This window comes from Nematolebias whitei, chromosome 8 (assembly GCF_014905685.2).
Source record: "Nematolebias whitei isolate Nwh7 chromosome 8, NemWhi1, whole genome shotgun sequence".
NCBI lineage: Eukaryota > Metazoa > Chordata > Actinopteri > Cyprinodontiformes > Rivulidae > Nematolebias > Nematolebias whitei.
This window is the reverse complement of record NC_056505.1, coordinates 1,229,302-1,240,117: the sequence shown is the minus strand read 5'-3', so window position 1 is coordinate 1,240,117 and position 10,816 is coordinate 1,229,302. Positions and strand designations below refer to the sequence as shown.

Sequence of the window (10,816 nt, the reverse complement as noted above, 5' to 3'; positions counted from 1 at the left end):
TCTAAATCACGTTGTTTATTGTTGTGTGCACCTTATCTGTTGTTTGTTTACATCTCATTGTTTATATTTTTGTGTACCTTATCTGTTGTTTGTTTACATCTCGTTGTTTATTGTTGTGTGCACCTTATCTGTTGTTTGTGTAAATCAGGTCTCTCTTGTAAATGAGTCCTCGTGGCTCAGTGGGACTAACCTGTAGAAATCAAGGTGTAATGATAAGAGGTGCTTCGTGTTGAGAGCACTGCTGCGGTACAACCATGAGCACACTGCGAGTCCATGATTCATTTTACTTGTTCACATTTTAATTTAATCCCATTACATCAGTATTAATACAGTTTGACAGCAACGTTGGTATCGTAATCTAAAAATAAAAACAGAACTGGTTTTCTGCTCCATAGCAGTAGACGTGTGGAATTTCAAGCTTGAAACTATATGATGAGAGTTTCAATATTATCAATACTTGTATTGATTATCATTCCTCTACCTTAATGACACACCGCTCAGATGAAACGAGATATGACCTTTCAGACTGTGGCCACTTCGAAAAACATCATTAGCACAAAACAAAGTGACAACAGTCAGATTTCAAAATAAATCATGTTCATGTCACAAAAAATCCGGTATGAGTTGCATGTAGGCCCAAAAATCACCAGATGGGCTACTGTTGCCTGCAGCGTGCACAGAGCATCAAACCATGCCTGAGCTCAACAGTGGCTGCTGGAACATGGAGAAAACAGGAAGTAGCTTACATGGTCAACTTCCTTTAGAAGGCTGAGAGTGACCCCAAAAACCATGAGAATCAAACACTGCTGGTGGAACTTGACACCAGCTCCACATCTGGTCTAATTTCATTCCTGTCCAAGTCAGCACCCATAAATATTTTCTTTTTGGTACTTTCCCAAATCTACATGTGATTTGAGTAGGTAAAGAAAGTTTGAGCCCAATGAGCTAACTCACCAGTTCACTGACAAGAGGGATGGCCCTCCTCCGGCGGAGGTCTGGCATGCTGTCGATACCAAATGGGGGGCTTCCCCTGTCAGCAACAGAAAGAAGATGAATCCAAGGAAACACTGCAAACCTGCCTGCAACACACAGAGGCACGCTCAACTGACCCAGGTCTGGTCCACAGGAGCTTGGTGACGTCACCATCTTGGTATTGGCTCTGAAATGGAAGGTCATAGGTCAGGATGCTTTTAATAGTTTGAAGGCTAAAGGTTGGCTTTAATAGAAGTGGAGCATGCACATGCACATGAGATGAAGAAGGAAGTGAAAAGCAACAACTGCAGGCAATAAAAGGAGTTGGTTGAATTTCAGTCTGCATGCCAACAAATCATTGTCCATTTTCGCTTGACAAGGACAGAAGAAAACACATTTGTGTTGTTTACACCAAAAACTTGTTTTGTATTGTTTAAGACATGATGGTACCCGTTCTTTCAAACCAATAAAATCAGCATCAACACAACGAAAACAGAAAAAATCAAAACTAAAGAGAGAAAATGTCATGAAAACAACTGTTTCACACATTTTAAATGAGTAACAGCAGAAGAGGTGACCTGATCTCTGTCTTGACTCCCGTCTGTGAATCAGCGACAGAAGAAGAAGACAGAGAAGACAATCAGTTATTGATCGGTCCGGCTCACGATGGACGTTTCAGTTTGTCTGAATTATGCCACTAGCAAGTTTCTTCAGAAAGATGGACTTGAAGGTCAAATGTTTCCTGACAGGTTGGATAAGAATGGCCCCTGCCTTCGTCTTTATGTCAGACATCTAACAAGGCAATGATGTGAACGTTCATGAAGCGTTCACTCTACTGTCAGCCTCTTTTCTTCCATACATTTGTCAGCATCTTTCTCATCCCACAGTTTTCAGCTGTTCCAACAAATCATAAATCAAAACGTTCAGCTCTTTAAGGACAAGCTTGTTCTGATTTTTGGCATTGGTGCAGCTTTAGCTTTTTGAAATATTTAGCCTTTTCTGCCATTTTTTCCTCATAGAAAATGAATTGAGCTCATTTTACATCTTTCACATCTTTAGATCTGTTTACAACCTTTTAATGCTCCTTTCATATTTTGTTCTGCTTCAGCTGCTTTCAGCTTCCTGCTGACAATAAAAATAAATTAATCCATCCATTCATCCATTCTCTTCCGCTTCCGCTTATCCGGGGTCGGGTCGCGGGGGTAGCAGCCTAAGTACGGAGGTCCAGACTTCCTTCTCCCCAGCCACTTGGTCCAGCTCCTCCGGGGGAATCCTGAGGCGTTCCCAGGCCAGCCAAGAAACATAGTCCCTCCAGCGTGTCCTGGGTCTTCCTCTGGGCCTCCTCCCATTGGGACGTGTCCGGAACACCTCACCAGGGAGGCGTCCAGGAGGCATCCTAAACAGATGCCCGAGCCACCTCAACCTGGAGAAGCAGCGGCTCTACTCTGAGTCCCTCCCAGATGACGGAGCTTCTCACCCTATCTCTAAGGGAGAGACCAGACACCCTGCGGAGAAAACTAATTTCGGATGCCTGTATCCAAGATCTCGTTTTTTTGGTCACATCCCAAAGCTCATGGCCATAGATGAGAGTAGGAACGTAGATCGATCGGTAAATTGAGAGCTTCACCTTTTGACTCAGCTCTCTCTTCACCACGACAGACCTGTAAGCGCCTGCTTCAATGCAGACACTGCACTTATCCGCCTATCGATCTCACGCTCCATTTTTCCTTCATTCGTGAACAAGACCCCAAGATACCTGAACTCCTCCACTTGGGGCAGGACCTCTTCCCCGACCCGGAGAGGGCACTCTACCCTTTTCCAGCTCAAGACCATGGCCTCGGATTTGGAGGAACTGATCCTCATCCCGGCTGTGTCACACTCGGCTGCGAACTGCTCCAGCGAAAGCTGTAGATCACAGTCTGATTAAGCCAACAGGACCACATCATCTGCAAAAAGCAGAAGCGATCCTAAGGCCACCAAAATGAGTCCCCTCAACACCTTGGCTGCACCTAGAAATTCTGTCCATAAAAGTTATGAACAGAATCAGTGACAAAGTGCCAGCCACTGGCCAAAAGGATGGCCCAGCACAGAAGATCAACATCATCAGGCCAGGACTCTGAGGTCTACACTCATCTCCAGGTCAGAGGTCACTCTTTCAGGGATGAAGATGTTCACATCCTGGACAGAGAGGAACGATGGTTTGAGAAAGGAGTAAAGGAGGCCATCTTTGTGAAAAGAAACCGTCCATCATTAAACAGGGGTGGAGCCTCCAGGTTCAACTGTCCCCCTCTTACAATGCTGCGATTGCTAGTATCACTCAGCCCTCTGTGAACAGTAAACAGCCATCAGGTGCTAATGATCCATTGTTAGGCTGATGGTCCTTCTTGAGCATGTGATCAGCTGGTTTTGGTTGTCAGCAGCAAACTGGTTGATCCACTCTGAGAAGGTGCTATTTAAGAGACTGAGCTGAAAACAGCACCTCAGACTGAGGAAGTCTCTCGGATGAGAGACGAAACGTTTCTAAATTTTTTTTTTTGCTTTGTTTTGTTTTTTTGTTTTTTGAATGTCCAGAGGACCAGAATGAACTTTTTTGGATTTTTCTACCTGGATTATTGAGCATGCATCAGGAGACAAAGTGCAACCTTGGCTGAGTCCAACTCTCACCGGGAATGAGCCCGACTTACTGCTGGCAATGCGGACCAAGCTCTCACACCGGTTGTACAGGGACCTAACGGTCCATATCAAAGGGCCCGGTACCCCATACTCCCAGAGTACCCCCCACTGGGTTCCCCAAGGGATGCGATCAAAGGCCTTCTCCAAGTCCTCAAAGCACATGCAAACTGGTTGGGCAAACTTCCAAGCACCCTCCAGGACCCTGCTGAGGGTGTAGAGCTGGTCCAGTGTTCAACGACCAGGACGAAAACCGCACTGCTCCTCCTGAATCCGAGGTTCGACTATCCGATGGACCCTCCTCTCCAGAACCCCTGAATAGACCTTACCAGGGAGGCTTCAGAGCATGATCTCCCTGTAGTTGGAACATACATGGTGGGATCAAGGTCTTTGAAGTACCCATGACATCCCGAGTTGAGGTCAGCAGCACTCCACCTGCACTATAAATAGTGTTGGTGGTGTACCACTACACCCCCCCCCCCCCCCCACCCAACTCGAGACGCCGGATGGTGGACCAGAATCACGTCTAAACCATACGGAAGTCATTCTCCATGGCCTCTCTGAACTCATCACACGCCTGAGTTTTTGCTTTAACAACCACCAGGGCCGTATGCTGCTTGGACTGCCGGTACCCATCAGCTGCTTCTGGGGTCCCACAGGCTAAAAAGGCATGATAGGACTCCTTCTTCAGCCTGACAGCAACCCTCACCGTCTTTGCCCACCACTGGGTTTGAGGGTTGCCGCCGCAACAGGCACAGACAATCTTGTGGCCACAGCTCTGGGAAGCCTTCTTGACAATAGAGGAGTGGAACATGGCCCACTCGGACTCAATGTCCCCCACCTCCCCCGGAATGTGTTTGAAGTTCTCCCGGAGGTTGGAGTTAAATCTCCGTCTCATGGGAGACTCTGCCAGACGTTCCCAGCAGACCCCCACAAAATGTTTGGGCCTGCCAGGTCTGACCGGCATCCTCCCCCACCATCGGAGCCAACTCACCACCAGGTAGTGGTCAGTGGACAGCTCCGCCCCTCTCTTCACCTGAGTGTCCAAGACATGCGGCCAAAGATCAGATGAGACGACAACAAAGTCGATCACCAAACTGTGGTGTAGGGTGTCTTGTTGCCTTTTTCAGCCTAATTCTGCAAAAATGTGCTCTCTCCACCTCTTTCTTGTAATTTAAGCTTCTTTCTGTTTTTTAGCTACGTTTCAGCAGGTTTTTGTTGTTGTTGCTAATTTCAACTTTTTTCAGATCATTTCCACTTTTTTGTGCTCATTTCTGCTTCTTTCAGCCCAAGTGGGCACATGTGTTCTTTCTGCTTTCTTCTGATAATTTAAGCTTGTTCTACCTTTTCAGCTACCGTTACTTTTTTAGCATTTTCTAGCTAATTTCAGCTGATTTCAGATAAATTCACGTTTCCATTGTCATTTCTGCTATTTTCAACCTAATTAACCTATATCTGCTTCAGCTTGTTATACTCTTTTCAGCTTATTTCTGCTAGTTTCAACCTTTTCTGCTATATCAGATACTATTTAGCTGTATTATGTTAAATGTAGCTTTTTCAGCTAACCCCACATTCTTGGAGCTCATTTCAGCTACTTCCTTCTAGTAACTTAAGCTTTTTTCTGCTTTTTCAGCTACTTTTAGCCATTTTTTTCTAATTTCATCTTTTCAGAAAATTTCCTAATTTCTGTGCTCATTTCTGATTATTTAAACCCAGTTTGGCAAATATGTGTTCGTTCTGCATTCTTCTGCTATTAGGCTTGTTCATCCATTTCAGCATGTTTTTTTTTAGTTTTTTTTTAGCAAATTTCAGCTGTTTTTCAGCAAGTTCTTCTGCAACAAGTATTTGCACTGCATTTTCACAGAAAATACAATTTGTCTAGTTAATAATTTGTAATTCATAAAAGGGTTACTGTTGACACCTTGGAAAGGAGCCAGGGACTCTGAGTGGCAGCAGACACATGACACACAGGCAGATACAAAAGTAGAAATTCAGCAGAGACCATTTGGTTCAATGAAACCACAAGAACTGTTCATAAGAAGGCTTTCTTCTAATTCTTATCTCAAAGACTCACAGCACATGAGACAGATTAAAGACCCGCCATCACAAAATGGCAACAGCAATACTTTATCATTGTTAACCAGGGATGGAACGGTTTATAAAAATAAAAACGATCTGAGTCATTTGGTTCAACTGTGTTGGTGTGGATTGAACAATTTGGACCAGGTCAGATCTTTTAGTTTTAGAACGTTAGTCTGCAAAAGCAGAAATCATAGGACTATCTAGAGGGCATTTCTATATGATGCGATTCCATGTTTTGCAGCGACACATCAGTTTTTCCTCAGCAAATTTCTATTATAGGCTAGTCTACTTAATGCCCACCCAAGCAATCCACCAGTCATAGCAAACTGCAGACTGCATTCAGGTAACACCCCCCCCCCCCCCCCCAACAAACCATGCAGAATAAGAAACAGGAAGTGTTCTGAATCAGTTAGATAGTTTCTGTCTTTGTTTTTATCTTAGACTTAAAAAATTACAAACTAAATCCACACAATAAAATAAACATGCAATCTAAAATCGTGCCATGGCTACCTTGCTCCGCACCATCCTGAGATAAGGTAGTAGACATGCTGAGAAGGCTTTGTCTGGACTCCCTCTTCTTCCGCAGAATCTCCTGAAAGGTCCTCACACACTCAAGCTTGTATTCATCCATCTGACTTATCACTGGTTCTGTTTCATCTTCCTCTGGTTTGAGCTGTGGGCCTATAGGAACATCTGCAACTGGCTGCTGTGGCACCTCAGCTTGTCCCTGTTCTTCCAGTGCCACAGATTCATCGACCAAGACAGAGACCAACAAGGATTCTGTTGTGGTGCGTTGTGAAAGCTGAGCCTTAGGGTTTGCACCTTCAGGAACCTTTGCAGGTTCTTCACCTGAGCTCGCTGCTGGTTTCTCAATGAATCTATCAGGTACTGAAGTGTCAGGGCACACTGTACAACCTTTACGACAAGGATGCATTTTGTCTAAACTTTGGCAAGCTTTGATAGATTTCAGTTTAAGGCTGCTGTTGGTTCCTTCAAGCTCAGGCATGATGGATACATTTGATATATCAATGGTATGGTTTTTGGCTAGTTTCTCAAAAGCATAGCCACAAATAATAATATCTCTTCTTTGAGTTTCACCAGAGGTTTGCTTAATATTTGCCTCATAGTTTAGAGGTTTTGAAGGCCACTCCATTGAAGGTATGCCAGAAGGTACTGACAGTTCAAAGTCTGTTTGCTCTTCAGGATTTACTGCTCCAGGTACCTCCGGTTTGCATAATGCACCCTGCAGAACAGAGCTAAAATCAAGTACAGCTTGTCCAAAATGTTTAACAGTAAAACTGTCTGGTTGGAAATCTGCACCACTAGGATGAGGGAGTTGATTTATTAAGCTTTGGTTACTGGCTTCAGTCTTTAGGATGAATGGCCTGACTTCATTATCCCCGGATGTACATAATGTCTCTGTCCATGTCACTGCTGAAGACTCTTCATAGGCTAAATAGGTTTCAGTTTCACAGTTTGTTGTGTAGCTCAGATCATTTGTTTGCTCAAAATCAAATTCCTCTGCCTCACCATCATACCCATCAACTGAATGGTAACCTGAACTTTGAGGGTAAGATACATCAGCTGAATATCCTAGAGTGGAGTTTTCCAACAAGGTGCTTGTTGAATCATGAATCTTAGGGTGGCTTTGGGGTCGTCTTTTGTGTAACTGCCATTCCTCCCTGCTAGAAGAGCTGGCAAGTGAGTTGTAATGTTTTCCAGAATTAATGGAAATGTGTTCTGTGCATCCTGTGGACGACTGTAGTGGCACACCATATCCTCCTGCTCCTCTGCAGTGATCCCAGCTTCCAGCTTCTTCACAGCAAAGAGCACTCTCACTTTCATCCACCTTAAGATATCCACCCCTGTGGTGACAAGCTTCTCTTCGCCACACTGATTCCCTAGTTTGTGGTGGCACAGTGTTAGTCCAAATGTCTTTCCCATTCCCAACTCCTTGCTCATTTCTTGCCTGACTAGATGACAATCTCTCTAAGTCAGACTCAGACTTGGAACTGTGACCAGAAGACAAAGAACTAGTGCTTAAACAGTCTTGGCCTTCCCATTGTTCAAGAAAGCCAAAGTTCTGTGTCCTTGCCATTGCACCTTCTGGTATATCTGAACTATGATCAGAGGTGTCATCAATTTCTTTTAGTTCCTGATGAGCTGCTGATGTGAGAATTTGGGGCACAGTAGCTTTTCTTGACTTTGTTAGTAGAAATTCTTCTGGTGTGTAATGGTGCTCATTGAATATGGGAGGGAAATAGTTTGAACTTGACTTTGGTACAGCATTCCCTAAACTACCATAAGCGCTAGCAGGTCTCTTGTGTATGGATAGTCCATCTTTGCACCTCGTTCCTGAACACGTCCCTGAACCTTCTTTGTTGCTAGAGCGAATGCCCTCAATTTCCAACAATACAGCATCTACACAGGAGGATACCTCCTCGACAGATCCACGCACCGAGGTCAGGTAATCCCTGAGGTCAGATATTTCCTCCTGGATCTTGTTGATCCCCCTCAACTCTTTCATAATATGATCAATGATTGCACTTGAAGCCTCTTCTTTATCTTCATCCTCCTCCAGAAGTGTGTTTGGTCGGGCTCTGTTGAAGTTGTAGTCCACACAGTCACCAGTAGAATACGGCCTTTTGGGTCGACTATCAGGTGAAGAAAAATCTCGGATTCCAGAAGCAAATTTAGTTCCACTGACTTCTGGGTTGACCTGACTGTAGTATGAGAGTGGTCTCGTTGGCTCGGAAGCTTCCCGAAGTCCACTTTCAAAAGATATTCGTTTTTGACTAGCTGGGCGTCTGCAGCTCTTCTGCTGTAAAGTGCAGGGTATCTTTATACACCCCTCTCTGTTCAATTCCACGTCTCCAACACACGACAGTTCTGATGAGGCTCCATGTCTTTTAATGATTGAGCGTTTTGGTGGGACGACTTCAGTCCTCGGACTGACCTTTGGATAAACACTTCTGAAAACCTTTCTACTATCATGTATCTCCTGCTCCTCTTCTTGTCCAGTGCCCACATAATAGACATGAGAATCTGGGACATGGTGGTCTGCAGAACCTTGCAAAAGGCGATGAATTTTCCCACGTATAACCAGCGCTACTTTGGGATTTGGAGCCCTTTTTTTAGGTGGATGATTTTTTGACTTTGTATCTTCTTTGGGGGAAAGTCCTGCTCCATGTTGTCCATTAAAGCGATTCCTGGAGAACATTTTCTCAAGAAAGCACAAAGAGCTTATCTCTGTCACCACATAGTCGGTGGGACATATGGTCAAAAGTCTTGTGGAATCATAGTTGAATATAAAAATAATGTTGCTAGAGCATTATTCTGCCCTACAACTTGACTCTTCCATGACTAAAGTGGAAACAAAGAATGAAATAATTAGAAAATAAATTGTACAGTCATATTCTGCCCATTTAATTGCTAAATAATATAAAAAGACATTTGAGGGAATATAGTGCTGCTTTAAAAAATTTGTAACATACGCATTATTGTGCACTCTCTTTTTTTGTCAAATAAGAAACAATCAGCTTAGGATTAATCAACCATTTTAAATGGGAAGATGCTGATGTGTTGGTTAAATGAAAAAAAACCTGCAGATTTACAAAACGTACACAACAAATACCAGCAGTAGGATCTGTTCTTTATTCCAAGAGGCATGGTGATCAGTTGAGCTGTTGCCTCTCAGCAAGCAGGTTGCCAGAACAAATCCCAGGTACTCTGGTTTTCTCCCACAGACCAAAAACATGCATGTTAGACTGATTGGTAACTCTAAATTGTCTCTAGGTGTCCCTGTGATGGACTGAGACAAGTCTAGGTGTCCCATGCCTCTCACACAGTGACTGCTGGATATGGGCACCAGTGACCCAGAAATGAAGAAGTGGGTAAAGAGGATGGACGGATGGCTGGATGGATGGATGATGTATGATGTATGGCTGGATGGATGGATGATGGATGCATGGCTGGAGGATGGATGGCTGATGGATGGATGGATGGAGGATGGATGGATGACTGGAGGATGGATCTGGAGCCCCTGTCCTGGTGCCCCCCAGGTCTTGGACCACATGAATCCTCAAACTGTTCTGCAGTTCTTCCAAGCCTAAAGCTCTTATTATCAAAGGCTACAGTTAGAAAGCGTGAATCCATCGTGAGGTTTCGTTTGTGATGAACTTGCAATCTGTCCAGGATGTACTCGCGCCCCTCGCACAGTGATTGCTGGACATGGGCACCGGCGACCCCTGTGACCCAAAATGGAAGATAGATAGATAGATAGCTTTATTTATCTCCGTAGGGAAATTAGTTTGCAGCATTGTTAGCAGGTATTTACATAAAGGACATACATATACAAACGTGACATTAACATCCATCATTACAGCAAAGAAGTTTGAGCTCAGTAATTCATGATACATTTTTTATTGTTTAATGATTTAATCACTTGTGGTATGAAATAAATTTTTGTCCTGTTTCTTGAGAATAAAGGAAGGCAGTACCTTCGCTCTGAAGGAAGCAACTCAAATGTTGTCTGCTATAATCTTGTTTGCCTTCCTCATAACTCTGTCCATGTATATTTTTCCATACTGGTCAGAGTGGTCTCTAACAGTTTGCTGGCTGTGGTTGCTATTAACGATGAGGCCGATCCGATCCAGTATCGGTATCGGCCTCCGATACCAGCATAATTTAGGTTTCGGATATTTCTGATCCAACCTGCAGAGATCTCTGATCCATGATGCATGTCTGTGTCTGATGAAACTTCTCCACGTGTGATTCCGTGCCAGCTGCTCTGCACGTTGGCTTCAAACTATGGAATGGATTTCCTGAACGGCGGCGTGTCTCATGAGCCCAGAGTAATAAGACCCTCCTCACATTCAGGAAATCCAGTTCATAGTTTGCAGCAGCTACAACGTGAGGACTGAGTTAGCAGCACTGTGGCTAACAGCTAACAAACTTTTCATCTAAACATGTCGCTGTGTGGAAGTATTTTACACTAAACACCACAAAACAAGACAGCAACGTGCACTGTCTGCAGAGCCATAGCGCCACATTAAACCACGTTAAACCACGGTAAAGTTAGTTTTATGTTGGA

General features: G+C 44.1%; 1 protein-coding gene across 1 annotated transcript in view; it reads right to left on the bottom strand.

The window, feature by feature from the left end:
• Positions 1–8,778, bottom strand: part of LOC119412961 (protein unc-13 homolog B) — a 141,509-nt gene extending 132,731 nt beyond the window's left edge. Inside the window, exons 1-4 of the mRNA XM_037679971.1 lie at positions 8,681–8,778; positions 8,162–8,378; positions 1,110–1,159; positions 955–1,030 (exon numbers count right to left, since the gene is read on the bottom strand). Of these exons, the coding sequence (XP_037535899.1) occupies positions 955–1,030; positions 1,110–1,159; positions 8,162–8,378; positions 8,681–8,778 (441 nt within the window). The remainder of the gene's footprint in view (positions 1–954; positions 1,031–1,109; positions 1,160–8,161; positions 8,379–8,680) is intronic.
• Positions 8,779–10,816: the final 2,038 nt, after the last annotated feature.